General features: G+C 46.5%; 1 protein-coding gene across 3 annotated transcripts in view; it reads right to left on the bottom strand.

The window, feature by feature from the left end:
• GNL2 (G protein nucleolar 2) overlaps window positions 1–6823 on the bottom strand; it is a 30098-nt gene extending 23275 nt beyond the window's left edge. The window contains exons 1-4 of one of the 3 annotated variants that reach the window (XM_027109058.1): window positions 6597–6823; window positions 4839–4923; window positions 3720–3814; window positions 1444–1583 (exon numbers count right to left, since the gene is read on the bottom strand). In XM_027109058.1, coding sequence (XP_026964859.1) covers window positions 1444–1583; window positions 3720–3814; window positions 4839–4923; window positions 6597–6660 — 384 coding nt within the window. In that variant the 5' untranslated portion in view covers window positions 6661–6823. Of the gene's footprint in view, window positions 1–1443; window positions 1584–3719; window positions 3815–4838; window positions 4924–6596 lie in introns of those variants that run through there. The other 2 variants (XM_027109059.1, XM_027109060.1) reach the window with 2 other exon arrangements.
• Window positions 6824–20953: the final 14130 nt, after the last annotated feature.

Here is a 20953-nt window from a genome sequence, read left to right as displayed (position 1 = left end):
AAAAAAAAAAAAGCATATCTGATTTGACTCCACTGTGCAGCAAATCTCAGAATCAGATTTCATAACGAGTAGTAGATATTGCACTAAAAATAAAAAAAAAAAAGCATATCTGATTTGACTCCACTGTGCAGCAAATCTCAGAATCAGATTTCATAACGAGTAGTAGATATTGCACTAAAAATAAAACAGGTAAGGTTTTGCAAGGCCAGAGCAGAAAACTCATCAGTTACTCTGAGTACCTGTCTGCACCAAAATACAAACTGCTGCAGCTGTGGGCCCTTCATTCTATGCGTCAGACATTTAAGCACTGAATTTTAGAAGCACTGAACAACTGCCACGGGCAACAAAGCAGTAAATCCATAATAGAACTTCTCTGTTCTTCTCATAAACAGGAGTCAATAGTTTGTTGAAAGATGGCTTTAGGGAGGACAGAGAGAACAAAGGAAATGAGCAACTTGTCTGTCGTTCATGAATTACACTCACGTGTTTCCCTGAAAGAAAACAGTCACTCCACTAATAGGTGACATTCTTCTAGTCTGTCATAAAACAAAGCATAATTGACAAAACCTGAGGCAATAACCAGGCCTTGGGTTTTACTTTGTTCTGCAAGTAAACGCTTTTCTTTGAACTGTTTAATCCGTGTTTAATCCATGTATGCATGTCAGTGTTTTCTTCCCCTCCTCATGCTGGAACTGAAGCTCTGCGCTGTACTTATGTACATTTTTGGGAATTACTATTCAAAGCAAGTAAAAATGTGTAGGCAGGCATTAGGCCATTTCTTTGGTTCCGTGTGAAACTAATTCCAGTCAAGCCAGATTCGGTCTTTACTGCACTTCTAACTTCAATGATTAACGACCAATCTGACTGGCACCCTTTCCTTCAGCTGAAAAGACTCTCTAAGGAGCTCTCAAGAAGCTGAAAGTGCTCAACACCAAAGGTCTCCCTCCTACCAAGCCAATCCTAATTCTATGTTTCCCCAAAGTCTGATGGAACTACCACTTAAACAAGCTTGCTTACCAAAAACATTTAAAAATAGTATTGCTAACAGCCATGATCTATTTAGGTCTAAGTCAGTGGTGGCCTAAGTACTCGCCATGTGCCAAGAGCCTCACTGGATGTTTCATCTGCATCCGGTCACCCGAGGAGGGGGTCACCTTGACTTACCCGTCAGGGAAGTGAAAGCTCGCAGAAAACCCTAACTAAGGCTGCGGGAAGGGACGGAGCAAAGATTAAAATTCAGGCCTGACTCCCAAGCCTGTGCTTTGGGCCACTACTATGCCACTGAACTTCTCCGACAGAATTCCGTTCATGCTAAAGGTGAGACCCCTAACAAAGGTGAAAGGCGAAGTCTCGGAAAGCAGGCCCTATTCTCTATGGAAAAACAAGAGCAAAGTATGGTAGAGAGGGATGTGCACGGGTGGCCGGGGACATCCTCCATCTTACATGAGGCCGGATTCGATCATGGAGAAGAGACATGGGTAACTTGCTTTGCTTCATGACAACTTTGTATGGATCCTTCAAGACCGTGTCCATTTCCTCTTGAAATTTTTGTAGCGATGACTGCTTAATCACACGTGTATTTCCTGTTTTACAAAAGAATGTTGCTGTTTAATAAATAGCTCCTTACAACTTCCGCCTCCATCTTCCCAGGGACACAGTGAAAGGTAAGATTTTATTTATTTCTATTTTTTTAACATCTTTATTGGAGTATAATTGCTTTACACTGGTGTGTTAGTTTCTGCTTCGTAACAAAGTGAATCAGTTATACATATATATATGTTCCCATATCTCTTCCCTCTTGCGTCTCCCTCCCTCCCACCCTCCCTATCCCACCCCTCCAGGCGGTCACAAAGCACCGAGCTGATCTCCCTGTGCTATAAAGGTAAGATTTTAAATTGCCCTCACTCACCCAAACACCTGACACATCCATCCCACGTAGCCATTTTCAAACTTAAAAGAAGGAAAAAACCAGAAAACAAAAACCAAAAAAACTGCCTCTCCTGCACTCATACACTAAGAACTAATCCACCAACCCAGACACACAAAGGGTTTCAATAGTTCTCCAAGTCCAATTCCCTGACTGGATGAAACTGAAAAATAAACATCACTGAATGGAACTGAGATCTGACAAATGTCCTACTTCCTGCTAGATCTGGCAAAGAAATCTGGAGCCAATCACAGCTGATCAGTTAGCATACTCAAGGGAATCCCGAAGCACAGCACCTAAGAGTCACAGCTCTGGTTTTTAGGGTCATTAGGGTTTGAAGGCACTATTAAATTAACCAACAAAGCCCTGCAAAGGAACAAAATGAAACTATATAACACTGCTTGGAGAACACCTTGGAAGTGAGAGATCGTATTCACTAAACAGCGCATTGCAGCACAAATGCCAAACTCAAGGTGAAGACGAACACACTGGCGGGGATGGTGACAATGACAGCTGTTAAAGCTTCTATTGTACTACTTGCTGGACTCTATTCTAGGCACTTTACATAAGAGTATTTATTCATTTAATTACCACAACAGTCCTACGCAATAGGTGCTGTTTTTATCTTCATTTTACAGATGGAGAAATTGATGGGCAAACTTAAGAACCTGACCATGGCCCCAGATATGGCAGAACTAGGCCTCAAACCCAGGAGGTCTAGATCTAGTGTCACCGGACCTTGCCACCATGCTAAAGGCCTCTTGAAGGAGTTCTCTCGGACACTTTTCTGTGCTGTAGTTTCCTAGGGGGTACCAATCCCACCAAGAGACGTACGAGATGTGCAAAGGTAGGCGCCATCTGCCCCCCAGAAGAGAGGTCAAGCAGCAGGCAAAGAATGTCGTCTGACCATCTGATGTGCCCACACAGCTGGCAGTGGCTGAGGGAAAGGCTGAAAGCCCCAACAGAGATGAAGGTGGAGTTTCCAAAGGAAGAAATCCTGCTTCCCCAAGGCCTCTGGAGATATGCTATTCATTCCTGGGAAGGACCAACGAGAGGTCCTTTCACTGTCACTCAGTCCAAATACAACCCCACTAAGAAACAGTGTTTCAGAGGAATTTTAGGCTAAAGGCACAAACACGCCTGCAAGGCACCTCTCAAAGTCACCTCTCCAGGTGACTGGAAATTAGGAGAGGAGAGTTCTAATGAATGCTAGTCATTAAGGATGATCTCATCTGTCTAAGAGGTTCACTCACGGTGAACAATGATGGGCTCTTTTCAAAAAGAAGTCATTTATGGAAGCCACCGCCACGACTTTTCTCTGCACTTTTCCCACAGTGGGGACTTCTTATCTCATCCCTTTCTCATACTGTCCTTGGCAGTTCCCCTCACCCCAGATACCTGCCTCTTATTTTTATTTATTTATTTATTTATTTTTGGCTGCATTGGGTCTTTGTTGCTGTGCGTGGGCTTTCTCTAGTTGTGGTAAGCCGGGGCTACTCTTCACTACAGTGTGTCCAGCTTCTCATTGTGGTGGCTTCTCTTGTTGCGGAGCACAGGCTCTAAGGCGCACGGGCTTCAGTAGTTGTGGCGCATGAGCTTAGTTATTCCGTGGCATGTGGGATCTTCCCGGACCAGGAATCGAACCCGTGTCCCCTGCATTGGCAGGCGGATTCTTAGCCACTGCGTCACCAGGGAAGCCCCCAGATACCTGCCTTTTAGATACCTGAACATTCTACCCTTTTCCATACAGCACACATTTTCTAGGGTAAAAGTAGCAAAGGACCACACTCACCAAACCACTTAATGTTCGGCTCCACTCTCGCCACTGTGCCAGAAGCCACCGTTGACTGATACTGCAGAGGCTTAATCACTTTACCACGGCTGTTCCTGAATTGAGGAAGTAACAGATTTGGGTTGAATTGAGGAAGTAACAGATTTGGGTTGACAACAGAAGTAACAGATTTGGGTTGACAACAGATTTGGCTACAGCAAAGTTGGGTTTACAGAATACGCTTTCCATCAAAAGGACCTCTTTTTTTTTTTCTCCTTCCAGTTTTAAGTGATCATGAAATACAGATTTTGGTAAACAAAAAGTACTTCTACATTCAAAACAGACTGCCCCAAAGCCACTTAACCTCTTGCAACAGAGCATGTAATGATTTCTGCTCGATGAATAACGACTAATGACCATGTTTAAAAATCTGTTTACTGTTTGTTTGCTTTGAAAAAGAAAACTGCATACTTGAGTCTTTTTTGGATAATTATTTGAAGGCTAGTTTAAATGAATTTTAAGTAGAGGGTGATTTTTGCTGGAACTCGAAATTCTAAAACAAACTGCAGAGTAGGTGACTAAGGCAGATTACGTTCATTGACATTTGTGTTTTAGACACATCTTTTAGAACGGATGAAGAATCCAATTACCAAACAAATTGAATAAGACAAAATAAGACCAGGTCGCAAAATGCCACACTCAGCAAGCCCCTGTGGTAGAGGCTGCCTCAGCACATCCGAGTTGTGATGAGTTTCCAAGTGCCACAATGTTGTGATCTAAGGTTTGTCATTAGAAAAAACAAGTTTTCCGGCCGCTTTCATGACACCATCCTACATGCTTTGTTAAAGAAAAGCAGATTTCTATCTGACAGATATGTACCTTGAGATTTAACATGCCATTTGTGTAGGCCGAGGCTGTGAGGAACAAGGCTGTTGTACAGTACAGTGACACAATCACTATTTCACCCCCTACTGCGCATGTCTTTAACCCAAAATTCAGTTTATCATATAAAACGGTATTTGAAAATACACTACTCCTACCTGGGGAAAGTGGGGGTGGGAATATCAAAGGCTTAACAGGTGTCAGCTATAAGTCAAGGGCAGGAAGGGAAGGGGAGAGGACACCAGCGCCCACGCTCACCTGCGCTCCTTCTGCCTGTACATATTCAGGCGTCGGATTGTGGCCCGGTCCCTCATGTTTTGGCCTCCTGCTCCCTCAACTCGATCTAGGAAACACAGAAGTGGAATGCACACTATTTGATAGCCAACAAGTCTAAGTATAGCCATTGCTTCAAACACACCAACTAGTTCACTCAAAGCAGGCAAGCTGCCACCTCACTGCAAAATCTCCACTTTCTCCACGTGTTGCTCCAACAAAATCATTCCTGGAAGCTACATGGTATGACAGAGTTGACCTAATCTGGAACCCTCCGTAGGACTGTGTTTGAAAATGATAGTAGGTAATGTTTCTGAGCACTAATTATGGCACTGTGCTATCCACATTATAGGCATCGTCTCATGTAATCCATGCAACAATCCTACCAAGAGGGATGCATTCTCCCCATTCTGCAGGTTAAGACACTGAGGCTCAGTGGGCAAGCATCTTGTACAAAGATCTTTGTACAAGAGCCAGAATTTGAACAAAAGCATCAGATCACCATCTGTGCTCTTAACCACTAAGACACCTACCTCTGGGTCTCAGTTTAACAAATACTGAGTGCCTGCTACAGGCAAAGCATCACGAAGACTACGATTCTGACACATAAGTGTTCCTAATGTACCAGTTTCTTAATTTCCTAATGTTTGACCTTAGTTTTATCAACAGCAAAATAGGTAGTAATTCTTGCCTTACATCTCAGAGAGAAAGAGAAGGACAAATTAGCATAGTAATACCGGCTTAGCTTCTCATTTGGGGATGCCTTTAAGTCATCTGTCTTGAAGTCATGCAGTAGAAAACAGGCAGAAATCACAGGACTGGCAGCTCTACTGCTCACTACGTGTGCCAGCTGTGACAAGACGCTTCCCCTATTTTGGCTCAGTTCTTCACCTATAACATCATGATCTCTAAGGGCCTCTTCAGGTCTAACGCTGTCAGATCCCAGTCTACACAAACTGAATAACTTATCAGCGGTCCAGGTAAAACATTCAACATGAATTAAAATCAAAAACTTTAGGCCATATTTTAATATGTTTTATTAACTAAACCCAAATGGAAGGGACTCCCCCAGAGGCTATCTTGTTCATTCTGTGGTGGAACCGCAACAAAACTCACACACATCTTCAAAAACATCTTTACTGAAACAATCATACTTACCTGTAGCATTTTCTATGCACTTTACCGGATGCGATGATTCCAAGATTTGAAATCCAAATCATCATGGGATGATTCCAAATCTACTAGCCCTTTCTCATTTAAACGGTCAAAGCTAAGGTGGTAGGCAAGTGTGGCCAAGCGTAAAGGGCCAGCTGGGTCAGGCTACATCACTTTTAGTCTGCCTTTGTCTAATTTATAGTACTTCTAGTAATTCCTTGAGCTGGAGAGCTGGACTCATACAAGACTGAACTATATTGGGGGAGGGGCTTCAACACCTGAAGAGGTCAAATTTAAGTGTCCCTTCCAACTCAGAGCTTCCCAGTCTCTGCACCTCACAGGTGGAGATGCCCCATGGCTGCCAGGCCTGAGTGTTCACTTTCCCGGCTTTAGAGCTGGTGCCTGCCATCTAGCCTTGACAGGCGTGCAAAACTGAGCCCTCCTCAGGGCCTATAAACAAGTAATCATCTTCTCCCTTCTCATCCCCAAAGGCCACTCTGCTTGAGGTCACTCCAAGCAAGGCCACCCGGTGTCCCTCCCTCCAAGCTTCCTCCAAGCCCCACCCTCCGCGAGCCCCGCTGCCCGTACCAGGATTTGTGCTGGCTTTAGAGGGGTTGATGGTGCTCCGTCCTTTGTACTTGGGCTTCACCATCTTGCCGACGGGACGGGGACCGGAGCGTTGGGTCCGGCCTACGTGGGGTAAAAGAGCTCGTAACTTCCCAAGCCGGGAGGAAACAACCCGCCCGATCCTCGCTGCACCGCGTGCGCGGGACTACGTCACTTCCGCTCGCATCCCTTCCTTACCCTGAGCGACTTCCTGCGAACGCGAGGCGCGCGCCGCCGCACTCCAGGCTCCGCCCCCGCCCCGGCCTCTTAGACGTCGCCCTGCGTCGAACCCCGCCCCTCTCTCTCCCTAGCAACCACCAAGCTGCCCTCCGTAGCAACCGCCCAGTTACCCTGGACGCCCGGCCTAGAACTCCTAGTTGGGTCCACCCTCAAATGTAGATGCCTCTTCCCAGGCCAATGACAGAAGGTTAAGTTTAATTATCTTCTGAATTTGTCCTCTAAGCCCTTCCAAAAGTGGCCGACTACACAGCAGCCAAATACCAATGAGATCTTGTCACCCTTCTGAAAACTCCAACAGCATATCATCACTCTCAGCGTTAAAGGAGAGAGAGAGAGAGAGAGAGAGAGAGAGAGAGAGAGGCAGAGAGGGAGAGAAACTGAAACTCCTTGCTATCCCTAAAGAATTTTGCATGATCTGGTCCCTGCCTATTTATTTGACCTCATTTGTACCTTCCACTCTCTGGTTATTCTGACATTTACACTGGGTATTCCTTCTGCCTGAATCATCATCTCCCTAAACCTTGCATAGCTAGTTCCTTCTGGTCATTCAGTTCTCAGCCCAAATGTCACCTACAGGTAGGGCTGCAAAATTTAGCAGATAAAAAACACAGGATGCCCATGGGACTTCCCTGGTGGTCCAGTGGTTAAGAATCCGTGCTTCCACTTCAGGGTCCCGGAGTTCAATCCCTGGTCGGGGAACTAAGATCCCACATGCTGTGCTGTGTGACCAAACAAACAAACAAACAAAAAAGCCAGGATGCCCAATTAAATTTGAATTTCAGATAAACAATGGAATAAGTTTTAGTATAAATATTATCTGTCCCATATAATATTTGGGACATATTTATACTAAAAAAATTCATTGTTTATGTGAAATTCAAATTTGATTGGGCATCCTGTATTTTACCCAGCAACCCTTCCTCCTGGGGGAAGTCTTTCCTGTCTAATCTGTCTAAATCACAATCTCCCATTCTTTTGCAGTTACTCTGTTACAGTATTCTGTTTTATTTACTTCATGGCATTTATTACTAGCTAAAATTATGTTATTTACAAGTTTATCAGCTGCTTCCCCCAAAACTAGAATGTAAGCTTCTTGAGAGCAGGGACCTTGAAAGTTTGTTCACCACTGTGTCTTCAAGACTTCAAAAAGCACTTAGTAAGGACTAAGTCCTTACTACTAAACATAGTAATGACTAAATAAATATTCACTGAATGAAGGAATGAATAGATCGTGTCTTACCTGGTGCTGCTGTAGAAAATGCCATAGACTGAGTGGCTTAAACCACAAACGTTGATTTCTCACAATTCTGGAGGCTGGGAAGTCCATGGTCAGGGTGCCCATATGGTTGGCTTCCTAGTGAGAATTCTCTTCCTGGTTTGTAGACAGCTGTCTTCTCACTGTGTCCTCACATGCTGGAGAAAGAGGGAGTGTCTTCCTCTTCCCATAAGGGCACTAATCCCATCATGGAGGTTCCATCCTCATGACCTCATCTAAACCTAATCATCTCCACCATCACCACCCCCACCCCCACCCACCCCCACCACCCACCCCCGCCGACACACACACACACACACACACACACACCATCACATCAGGGATTAGAATTTCAATACATGAGTTTTAGGAGGACACATTTAGTGAATAGCAGATGGGAATGTCTCTGCATTCCTGCGGGGGAATGAGGGCAGTAAGACCCAGAAGTTTCTGTTTTTACTAGCCAAAGTCAAGTCTCTGGATGTCTGTGTTTCAACCAAGAAGACTCCCTCTTTTTTTGGCACTTCAAGTTGTCAGGAAGTGTCCATCACTGTGCCTTCAGATTAGGTCAGAGAAGAGGTGGTTAGGCCGGAAGAAGGTGGATCCTGGGTGGGGTAGCTTGTTCCATAAAAACAAACAACTTGGTATAAAGTCAGATCCTCTAATTGTGGGAGGGATGATTGGGCCTTTATTTCTCTGAGTCTGAAACAAACAAACCCCAAAACAATCTTTCTAGAGCAAAACCAGGCCATGTCCTAGACAAGAGCGGGAAATACCTTCAGTCCCTTGAGACTCACTTTTATTGCCCCCAGGGCAAGTAAAATGAGCTTAAACACAAGTTTGCTTGAACGCCCTTGACCCTGACATGGTGTTTGAGGAAGTGTCTCAGAGCTGACCAGAAGCAACTTCACACCCAGTGAGGATCCAAAGGTGTCCTCTTCTGCCTCACTCTGTCCCTTTGGTCCCCCAAGCAAGAGTGCCATAGCCGACTTCCGGAGAATAGACTAGGATAATGTATTTCTGATGCCTCAATTTGGTTCAAACCAGAATAAACACGAATGGCAAAAATCAGCCCATGAGCTCATTCAGGCTTTGATCAGTGACATAATTTCATTATGAAATTTTGAATCAGGCTGTTGTGAAGTCTTGCCAAGGAGTTTCATTTTCCCAGATGATATGGCGGGTTGTTTCTCTCCTGTTCTCATACTCAGCTTGTGTTTAACATACGAACTTTCCGTCTATTTTTATAATGTGATCCATCAATTCTTTTACAGCAGTATTTGCTGTCCCCAACAACCAACCTCAGTTCTACCAGCAGATGAAAAGCCTCATCAAGGAAAGTCAAGCTAAAGTTATTGGTTTGGTTTGCCTGCCCTGCTTATCGTATGTGTAATATATTTTTCACATATATCCTTCCTCACGTCTTGGTGATCAGAGGAGGCATGACATACCTCCAGGCCTATAATTTCTCAGCTTTAAAACTGACATATTCATTTAACTACCCAGAAAGACTGCAGTGTAGTCATATGAATTATGGTACATGAAAGCATTGTATACCCAGTACACACCATGTAGATGGGATGCTTTCTCTTTTCCTCCAGACCCAGGGTTAGCTTCTCACTCCCTGGAATCTTGCTCCTAGTAAGCACAGGTGTGTGTGAATGGGAAGATCCCAACAGGAATAGAGCAGAAAGGTGGTTCAAAATGCCAAACTTTGTGCCAAGTTCTGATAGGAAAGAATGAACTGGTGTTTTCACAGGAAGCAGAGAATCTTGACCTGACTTTCCTTCTTCATTCTGTAAAAACTTTTTCATTGGGATCTAACGGACAAGTAGCAGCAGCTTCTAAAGAGATGTTTTGTCAAAGTGTGATCTGAGGGCCATCAGCATCAGAAACACTTGGGGGAGTTGGTAAAAAATGCAGACTTTTGACGGGCTTCCCTGGTGGCGCAGTGATTGAGAGTCCGCCTGCCGATGCAGAGGACACGGGTTCGTGCCCCAGTCTGGGAAGATCCCATATGCCGCGGAGCGGCTGGGCCTGTGAGCCATGGCCGCTGAGGCTGCGCGTCTGGAGCTGCAACGGGAGAGGCCACAGCAGTGAGAGGACCACGTACCGCAAAAAAAAAAAAAAAATGCAGACTTTTTTTTAAATTGAAGTACAGTTGATTTACAATGTTGTGTTAATTTCTGCTGTACGGCAAAGTGACTTGGTTATACATATATAGACATTCTATTTTATATTATTTTCCATTATGGCTTATCACAGGATATTAAATATAGTTCCCTGTGCTATCCAGTAGGACCTTGTTGTTTATCCATTCTATATGTAACACTTTGCATCTGCTAATCCCAAACTCCCAGTGCATCCCTCCCCCACCCCACCCCTGGTAACCACACGTCTGTTCTCTGTGTCTGTGAGTCTGTTTCTGTTTTATAGATAAGTTCATTTGTGTCATATTTTAGATTCCACATATAAGTGATATCATATGATATTTGTCTTTTTCTGATTCACTTCACTTAGTAGGATAATCTCTAGGTCCACCCCTGTTGCTGCAAATGGCATTACTTCATTCTTTTCATGGCTGAGTAATATTCCATTGTGTACATGTACCACATCTTCTTTATCCATTCATCTGTCGACGGACATGTAAGTGGCTTACGTGTCTTGGCTATGATGAATAGTGCTGTTATGAACACAGAGGTGCATGTATCTTTTTAAATTATAGCTTTCTCCAGATGTATGCTCAGCAGTGGGATTGCTGGTTCATACGGCAACTCTAAAAAATGCACTCTTGCGCTTCACCCAAGAGCTACTGAAATCTGACCCTCTGGAGGTGGGGCCCAGATAACACACGTTTTAAAGAACTTCTCAAATGATTCCTGGGTACACAGAAGTTTGAGATCTGAAGAGCAAAGTCTTTCCCCAAAGTCCCCCTGAGGCTTTCTGATGAGCTGACTGGAAGGCAGTCCTAGTAAGACCCAGCTCCTTTCCCACCTATCTTAGATCCTCTCTTTTCCTCTCAGTAGAGCCAGGGTGAGGAAGGCTGCAGCAGTGTCTTGCGCACTCTAAAAATATATGTCTTGGCTCTGCCCCAAATGCCTTGATATTTATGCTGCAGCCTGAGGGTCGTTATCCTTTGGCAATGATCCATTGCAAGGCCATTTGCTCTTAGTTAGTGCCAGCTTGTTGGCTTAGCCTTCCCGGTTGAACTGAGAGCAGAGCCTTCTCTATTCAGTTTCCTGTGTCTCTCTGGCAAGTACTGATGAAGTGACCCCTGCCTGCTGGGGCCAAGAGCTGGGCCCCTGGAGTGGCTGCTTCTCAGAGTGAAACAGTTACCAGCCCCAGGATCCTGGAAGAACAGAGAAGCACTCGGAATACATTTTTAGAGTTTTGTTACATTTGTAGACAACAAAAAGAGACAGTCCTTGTTCAGACAACCTCAACAGGGAATACAAAAAAATAAGGTGTGTTCAATTGGAGCTTCATGGACCAAACTGCTATCAGTTTTCAACCCAGGATGCCAGGGAAGTTTTAGACAAGCTTATAGCAAGCTGATGGGCTGGGTGGCTATGGAAAGGTATCAAAAGCAGAGAGATTCACCCCCTGGGAACCCCAAGAAACTTCTCTTCATGTATCTGGTCACCACTTCTAAGTGGGAAAAACAGAGTCTATATTGGTCTTGGCATTCATCTCATTGCTGGGTAAGGAGCTCTTCAAAAAGATCCCCAGACTAAGCTTTGGAAACATAACTAGCAGCATTTTTCTCCTTCCTGTCACCGAAGCCCTGTGGTCCTCAGCATACTCTGCTTATGAAAATCTGAGAAGCAATTTTATGAGCTGCTATTAATGGCCTCTAATTTTCAGGCTGGTTTAGATAACTCAGGATTGCTGGCTGTGTCCTGAGAAGTGAATCCAGAGCACACACTGATGTGGGAATTTGAAGGATAATTCCAAATCGTAGAGAAGTGTTTAAGCTCCAAGGAGGCTGGAGGGCCCATATTAAGTCATCTCCCCAGGATCAGTGTGTTTCCTATTACACTTGATATCTATCTGTCCAATGATCCTTTTGATTTTTAAGCCATTAGACTAAATCTCTGTGTAAATCTTTACCCCCTCCTCTCCTGCCCACCACTCCCTTTTCCTTAGGGAAGCACTTTTTTAAAATGTTGACCAGGTACCTTAGATTGTTTCCAGAAGAATAATGTCACATAAAGAATCTGAACTCAACTCCTGAAACCAGTGTGTCAGGGGGACCTCTGTCTGTCAGAAGGTCAGCCTCGCCCTAGGGGCAGCTTCTGCCCAACAAGACCCCGAGGTTTTCCTTGGCCTCCTGTATCCCTCTTGCTCCTTTGTCTGCTCTAGTCTAGACTGGGAACAAAATCTTACTTCCAAAAGAGAGACCCAGACTGAGGTATGGAAGAAAGTGAGGACAGATACCTTCTCAAGCAGCAGAGGAAGAAGTGGTCAAAACCTTGATTTCTGTATTTTTTTAGAGCCTTGATTAGAAAAAGACAAATCTGCCAACTCCTTCATCTCAGGAAAAAGCAATCCTTCCAACTCACTGTGTAACCAGGTTGGAGGAATCTTCTAGATGCTTTAAACGTCTATTCGAGAGACTTTAGAGCTGTCAGTTTCGCTTCTCGCCAGAGCTGGGCAAATCCCTAGGATGCCTGGCCACTGTGCCTAGGACCTGGGGACTCAGATTTCTGCTGTGTTCCCCTTCCCCCACCTCACCAGCGCACCGGGCATTAACCAAGTAGCTTATTTCTGAGGGCAGGGGTAGGCAAACCACAGCCCTCCCACCAAATCCCAACAGCCGCCTGTTTCTATAGGGCTCGTGAGCTAAGAATGGTCTTCACATTTTTAAATGGTAGAAGAAAATAAGAATAATATGTTGTGACACCTGAAGCTGATAAGAAATGCAAATTTCAGAGTTCATAAATAAAGTTTTATTGGAACACAGCCACCCCGTTTGTTTACAAACGGTCCACGACAGCTTTGGCACGACAATGACAGAGATGAAGAGCCGCCCTGCAAAGTCTAAAATACTTACTCCCTGGCCCTTTACAGAAAAAGCTTGCCCACGGCCGAGTCCTGGGGCTCTGGTGTGTGTTCCGCGCGTTGAACAGGCATGTAACCGACTAGAGCGGTCAGTTGCCATTGCCCTCTGAGAGTGAAAGTTGCCAGTCTCAACATGGAGTTACAGTTATTTTTTTCTGCCCTGGGAATTCAAAAGATGGGGTTCCCTACACATCTCAGTGTAGCTGATGCTCTAGTGGACCAGCAGGGGGCTCTCTGCAGAGGTTTACGTTTCATGGGGAGGGGTGCGGAGGGAGTCTGCATGGAGGAGAATAGGGGTCTGGGAAGAGGGACACTGGCCAAGGATTTTTTTTTTTTTTTTGGAGCCCAGAGGAGAAGGGAGCTTCAGGCAGAAATCCAAAGAGCCCCTTTGTCCAGAGTCTGTGAGATGGGCTTTGGTGATCTTGAGGCAAAGAATTTCAGCTTTGCCCAATGAGGTTTAGGTGCACTGGGATCTTCAAGGTCTGCACCCAGGGTAGGCAGCTGCAGGAGCATCCTGAGGTAGCCCCCCGGGGCCCAAGGCTGGTACGCATACCGGCAGCCAGGCAGTGGTGAGGTGGCCTTGAACAGCTTCACAGCAATGACTGATGAGGGTCTGGAGGGGAGAGGCAGGGCCCGGTGGGTGCCCGTGAGGACCCTACGGCGTTATTTGTGAGCACATATGACTCATGCCCTGGATCCTCCTCCTCTTCTTGATAAACAAGCGAGACCTGAACAGGCTGGGTGTCAGGGTACGCTGGTGGGGAAAAGGACAGGCAAAATGTGAGTTTTTACACAGCTCGGCGGTAGTGCAGCCAAACTCCCTAAGTTCAAGTCCTGGCTCCACTGTTTATAAGCTGTGTGCCCCTGCTCACTTCCCTTTACCTCTTCGTGCCTCAGTTTTCTCATCTGAAAAATGGGCATAACAAAAGTACCCACGTCACAGAGCTGTGTTGAGGATGAAGTGAGGCGATGCAAGTCAAGGGCTTAGGATAGTGTAAGTGCTATATAGATGTTGGCCATTGTTATCATAAGTGTGTCTCCAACTATAACCGTAGCTTCGCAGCTTCGTAAGACTTGGGAAAGGACAGGAAATGCAAGAATGAATCCCACAGTCTCTGCTTTCAGGAGCTAACGTTGGGCTGGGGACACTTAGATGTGATAAAAGTTTTATAGGCAGTCCATAGAAACACAGAGGGAGGGCAGCACCTTCACATAAGATTCAATCTGGGGATGAAATATGAGTAGCTCCACAGACGAGACCATGGAGGAAGAACATTTTAGGGAGAGGGAACAGCATGGACAAAGGCACTGACGTTTGAAAGTTCATTGGTACTGGGCACCATTGAGTAGTTCTGGGCAGAAGAGTAGGTGGGATGGGGGATGGGAGTGGAGGGAGGTGACGCTGGTGAGCTGGGTTGTCACAACCAGTGGTGGCCAATGACAAAGAGATCTTGGTCCAGTGCCCTAATGAGCTTTGATGCTGGCCTTATTTTTACTCCCAGAAGGAAAATGGAGTAAGTCTTATCAATAGCTACGATCTCCAGGAATAATATGAGAATAAACACATTCAAGTGAGACTTTTTCATTCATTCACTTTTTTGCATCCACTTGACAAACACCTAGCCTGCAATAACAGAAGACAAATGCAACTGGTGGAAACTATAGGGGACATGTGTACTGAGCAAGGCCTGGCTGTGAAGGACCTGGGGCTGCACATCGAAAGGAAAGACAGACACAGGATGGTGGTGGTGGGGGGGGAAGGTCTGGGGGGAGCAGAAATGTTAAAGTTGGTCCACATGGAGAGGAATCAGAAGGACCAACAGGGCGAAGGAGGTTTTTTAGAAAAAGAGGGAAATGGGGAGAGGGGAAACCATGGGAATGCAAAGAGAATGTGTTTGTGAGAAATTGAGATGCAATGTCTGTGGACATTTTGTTGGTTTGGTGGTGGGAAAAGAATTATAAATATGCATGGTCAGCAAATACCTCATACAATAAAATACCTTGTGAGAATGGATGTGAGGGCATGGGAGAAATCAAACAGTCTTCAGCAATGGTTCTGCCCTTGGGAGACAGGCCAAGTACATATTCAAGGCAGTTGTTGCCCGTCTCCCAGCCGCTGGGTCAGATCCGAAGTCTGAACCAGAAGGGTTTTCTGGGTATCTCAACCGGCACAAGCAGCTGATGGGCCATCATCATGCTTTTCTGTCTGCTCCCTTCCTTCCATGTGGAGTCCAGCCTTTGAAAGGTGGCTGGAGAGACCAGGATTCCACTTGATGGCCAAAGAGAGGTGACTCCAGCTTCAGGCCAGTCCCAGAGTACGGCTCACTTTGGGCTTTGCTCTGCCTTTGGCTCCCCGGCCCCATGGCACAACAGATCAACTGAGTAGAGAGCAGTCCAGTGCCCTCTAGGATGTGGTTTCCTCATGCCCCAGGTGAAAAGCACAGAAATGACACACTGGCCCAAACCAGGAGCGATTATCCAAACGTAAAGCCCTCAAAGATGAATCGAACGATAGAGATGTTCAGATGAAAATGCTGGGTCCTGCAATCACGAGCCTGCTCCTCACTTGGCCTTGACACCCGAGTCCTCCCCCTTTGAATCCTCCAAGATGAGACAGTGGGTTCGACAGCCCACATGGCCATCTGCACGTGCCCTCCCGGCAGCCCTGGGGCCAGCAGAGCCAGAGCTCATGGGGCCGTCAACTCAACTTCCCCAGCTTCTTTGCAAGTCAGTGTCTTGCTCCGGCTCCCAGTCCTTGAAAGTACACTTCTCATGGTCCCTGGGATTGTGACACCCTCATTGTCACCACCATTGCCAAGGGAGCCATCCAGCACTGGCCTGGGAAAGCACTTTTCTTTGTTCCTTGAGCTGCCAGCTTGTTTGACAGGCTTGGATCTGGTCTGGCTGTCCCAGCATCACTTAACCCCCTCCGCTGCTCCCAAATCCCTGTTCCCCCTCTTCCAGTTCCCCTGCCCTGAAGGCTGCCGGCTTATTCCTTTTGGAGATGAACTCATTGTTGACTTTAACTCACTTCGATGTTTCCCAGGGAAGCATGCTGGCGGGAGGCCCACCCCAGCTCCTAGAAGAAGACAGCAGGGCCGGTGCCAAGACTGGGTGCCAGGGGCCTTGGAACTGCCAAAATGCCTCCCATTTTATGGACAGGCCTGGCTCGACCTGAAGACATTCCAAGTACTTAATCAGCAGCCCATGGTACATATTGGGTTGCAGAGGGAGCCCTCAGAAGCCAGCCCTTTCAGGAGATGAAACTCAGCCAGAGGAAGGAACCGGCCTTCTCCATGGGCCAGGCTGATGCTCCGCAGATGGAAAAAGTGCCTCCTAATAACAATAATCAATAACCAAAGGCTGGCAGCTGTTGCGGCCTGGCCTGAGGGGCCCTTGGGGGCCTTGACTCTGCCCTCTTTCCCGCACAGGACTGAGTCCAGCCAGGAATCCATCTCACCCACTACCCTGCACCAAGCTCCGGGAGAGCGAACAGGCGAGGGAGGAACCATATTTCACATACTTTCTCTTTAAAAATGTAGCCCTGTTTCGCAATTTCCTACTTAAGCTCTGGAAGGCTCTAGGGTAGGACCCAAGCCACCCACTCCAACCACTGGCCTGGGTCTCTAGTCCTCCCCACCACTAACCTGGTAAGCTAGAGGTGGGAGAGAAAGGTAGGGACCCAGGTTGAGCGGCTCTCCCACCCTCCCCATCAGGGCTGCTGACCCAGGGTCTATTTGATGCCGAAGCCAAGCAAGGCTCCAGGCAAAACCTGTTTATTCTTCACCCTGTGTCAGCTCTTTCCCTAGGGAGAGCCAGGAGGGACACCACACCGAAGCAGGTGCACCCAGCTCTGGTATGCTCCGTCTCAGCAACCCCTGAGGCACCTGATCTCCAGATTTTCTCTACAGCCCTGTAACTAGGCTTTTGTTCCGGCTCCCTTTTACTAGCCAGGCAGCACTCTAGTCCCTTTGCAATGAATCCATCTAATCCTTCAGAAATGGGACCTGTTCTCTCTGGTTGTTTTCTCCTTCCTTACCGCCGTTCATCAGGGTTTTCACCGTTTAGATCTAATCTGGACCACAGCTGGAATCAGGGGCAAAAACCCGCCAGCACCTGGATTACTGGCCCTGGGTCAGGGACTTGAATTGGGCCCAGGAAGCTGACCTTTTTCCTAAATTCTCTCTGTGCTTCCAAACCAAACCAAACCAAACAAACCAGGGTGGAGCGGGGGGAACATACTTAAAAAAACAAACTCAGAAAACACAATCCCATCACCCGAAATACTGAAATGGAAAACAAACGCATTCTCTGGAGAATTGATCTGAAACATAGCAGAGCTGGCACTGGGTAAGGTGGCCAGAAATGTGTTAGTCCGAGCAAGTCTGCGACCCTGTAGAGGAAAAACTTAACATTTTCCAAATGACACTGTGGCCAGATAGCAGCAGTATACACATCACATGCTATTGTTGCCTAAACCTGGGAGTCGGGTTAGGAATCTTTTCTCTTTTTAAATATTTATTTATTTGGCTGCGTTGGGTCTTAGTTGCAACATGTGGGATCTTCGTTGCGGTGTGTGGGCTCCTCTCTAGTTCCAGAGCACTGGCTCTCTAGTTGTGGCGTGCGGCCTCAGTAGTTGCGGCACGTGGGCTTAGTTGCCCCTCAGCACAGGGGATTAGTTGCCCCGTGGCATGTGGGATCTTAGTTCCCCAACCAGGGATCAAACCCACGACCCCTGCATTGGAAGGCCAATTCTTAACCACTGGACCGCCAGGGAAGTCCCCGTGTTAGGAATCCTGACATGACTCCTCTCTCCAGCACACCCTCACTCTGAAAATCACAAAGTGTGACTTCCCATCCAACCTATGGTCTCTGGCCTCAGGTGAGTTGCTTCTAAGGCTGCGAGCAGGTAACTGCCCCCCCGTCTTGAAACCCATACCCTACCTCCAGCTCAAAAAAAGCATTGTTAGTCTTGAAAGGACAGAGTGAGACAGATGGGGGTAGATCCAGGTGGGAATGTTTGCAAGGACACACTGGAATTGTACCTGAACGCACCAGTATATCCGTCCCAGGAGAATTCCCTCCCACCGGTAATGCTGCAGATGTGGAAGCTCAGGACCCCCTGGAGCTCCTATTAAGTTCCCTCCCTTAATTGCCTAAAGCATCAAGAGCGGCGTTAGGAGGGATGCAGAGAAGTGGAATGCCTCAGCGTCACCCGGGTGATGCAGGAGACACAGGAGGATCCAGCTCACTCTGATTCTAAGATTCTGGGTTTCGGTTTTGATGTTTTAGAGGAAAGCTGAGGACAGTGCTTCTGAAACGTTTAACATGCATGTGAATTACCTGGGGGATCTGTTACAAGGCAGATTCCGATTTCTGGGTCTGGGAGGGGCCTGAGAGTCTGCATTTTTAGCAAACTTTCAGGTGAGGCTGAGGTTGCTGACCCATGGCCACTCTTCAAGTAGCAAGGACCTGAGGTTCTGGGAGATGGGGACAAATCAGAGCCAGAGACAGCCAAGACATGCAGGGCCTGATACCCAGACAAAGACAGAAAAACAGAGAAGCAATGGCACACACAGATAGAGCTAGGGGCGGATGAGGTGGGAACAGAGAAAGACACGGTGACAAAAAGTGGGACAGAGAAGGGACAGAGTCAGAGAAGCAGGGAGGGGCAAAGGCAGAGAGACCAAATCAGCGATGGACGATGCATAGGGCTAGAGAGACTGGCAAAGACAGAGCTGGGGCAGAGAGAGAAGGCAAAGTAAGGGGTTAGGGGAGAGGCCGGAGCCAGCCCGTGACCACCCAGGCTCCTGACCAGCAGCGAAGGGGCTCAGAGATATGGGTGGGTCGATCCCCACAGTGTGTCAGGTGCACAGACCTGAGATTCCCCACTTCCAAACCTCCCAGCCTTCCTGCTCCGGCACCCCCGTCTCTTTGCTCCTATAAGAGCTGTCCCTCCCCACAGAGTCTTTCAGTACTGATTTCCCCTTCTCTCTCCTGTGTGTTCAACCTCTTCCTCTTAACCGGACCCTTCCCAGCAGGTTTTAAACATTTTCAAATCTTTCCCACCTGAAAAAAAAAAAAAAAAAAGACACTCTCTTGAGCCCATATCTCTTTCTAGCTCCTGTCTTACTTCTCTGTCTCTCGGCTAAACTTCTGGAAAGAATTTGTGCTGAATCTGCCTCCATCACCTTCTCCAAACAGCTCTGGCTGAGGCCACTACTGGTGCACATGCTGTAAGTCAGTGGTCAGTTCCCAGGCCTCGTTTATTTGCATCTAGCAGCTTTTGGTCCTCTTGATCTCCCCTCCTGCTTGCTGGCTTCTGGGACGTGACACTCCCTTGGTTTTTCCTTTGCCTGCTTGTTCTCTGACTCTTCTGCCAACCGATCCTCTGTTATCTGATATTTATCCTTGGAGGGCCCAGAGCTGGGTGCTGAGACCTCTCTTCACCCAGGGCTCTTCCCAACCCACAGCCCCAGTGATCTTCTCTACGCCAGTTGGCATTCCAGCTCAGACGTCCCCTGTGCACTCTAGACCCGTATCTGTGTCAACGCAACGTCTACCCACCCTCGTCACCAGGATGTCTCATGGGCACCTCAAACTCTACACGGTCAAAACCAAAGTTTTGGTCTTCTTTCTCCTTCCAAACTGGTCTTCCTCACGAGTTCCACATCTCGGAACACAGCACCATCCTCTGTCTGGATGTTCAAGCCAGAAATGGGGACTTCATCCTTGACACCTCCCTCTCCCTTTCTCCCCTTTTCCATGTCCGGTTTATCACCAAACTCTGCCAACTTTATTTTCCAGATACCTCTGATTGTGTCCTCTCCTCTCCATTTCCACTGTCACTACCACATCTCACCTGGATGACAGCAACAGCCTCCTGAACAACTTCCCGAAAATCTGTCGTCTATACAACGGCCGACATGATCAGACTTGTCTTTTGCAAATCTGGTCCTGTGGGCTGGCTGCTTAAAACTCTTCAGCGGCCTCTCTTGGCTCTGAGAATAAGGACCCAGCTCTAGGCGACCTTTCTGGGAACATCTCACCTTTCTTGCCCTCCAGGCCTCCCAGCTGTATTGGCCTTCTTTCAGTTCATTGAACACCAAGCTCCTGGCTGCCACAGGACATTTGTATGTGCTGTGCCCTCTATCTAGGACTATGCTGTCCAATACAGTAGCCATGAGCCACATACGGCTAGTGAGCAATTGAAATGTGGCCAGTGCAACTGAAGAACTGAATTCTTTTTTTTTTTTTTTTTTTTTTCTGAATTCTTAATGTTATTTCATTTCAATTAATTAAATTAAAAATTTTAAACATATTCAATTCAGTTATCAGAAAATTTTAACCTAGTCTTTAAACACTTTGGGTATGTGAATCTACTTTTCGACTTGAATTTTTATTAAATCAAAATACATATCAAGTATTCCTGGTGAAAATTTAGTATCTGAATTAAGATACGCTGTAAGTGTAAATATATACACAGAATGTTGAAGACTTAGTTTAAAAAAAGAATGTAAAATATCTCACTAATAATTTTTTATATTGATCACATGTTAAAAAGATAACATTTTGCATATATTTGGTTAAATAGAAGGTATAATTAAAATTAGCTTCACCTGTTTCTTTTTATGCTTTAAATGTGGCTGTTAGAAAACTGTTAAATGAGATAAGTGGCTCATATTGTATTTCTATTGGACAGCACTGGTCTAGAATGCCATTCCTCGTCTTTGTGTTAACTCATATTTATCCTTCAGAGCTTGGCTCAAAGGTCACCCCCTCT

Source organism: Aethalodelphis obliquidens, unplaced genomic scaffold (genome assembly GCF_003676395.1).
Source record: "Aethalodelphis obliquidens isolate GAN/ISIS:26980383/991018 unplaced genomic scaffold, ASM367639v1 scaffold9, whole genome shotgun sequence".
Classification (NCBI taxonomy): domain Eukaryota; kingdom Metazoa; phylum Chordata; class Mammalia; order Artiodactyla; family Delphinidae; genus Aethalodelphis; species Aethalodelphis obliquidens.
This window is presented reverse-complemented; position numbering and strand designations above follow the sequence as displayed.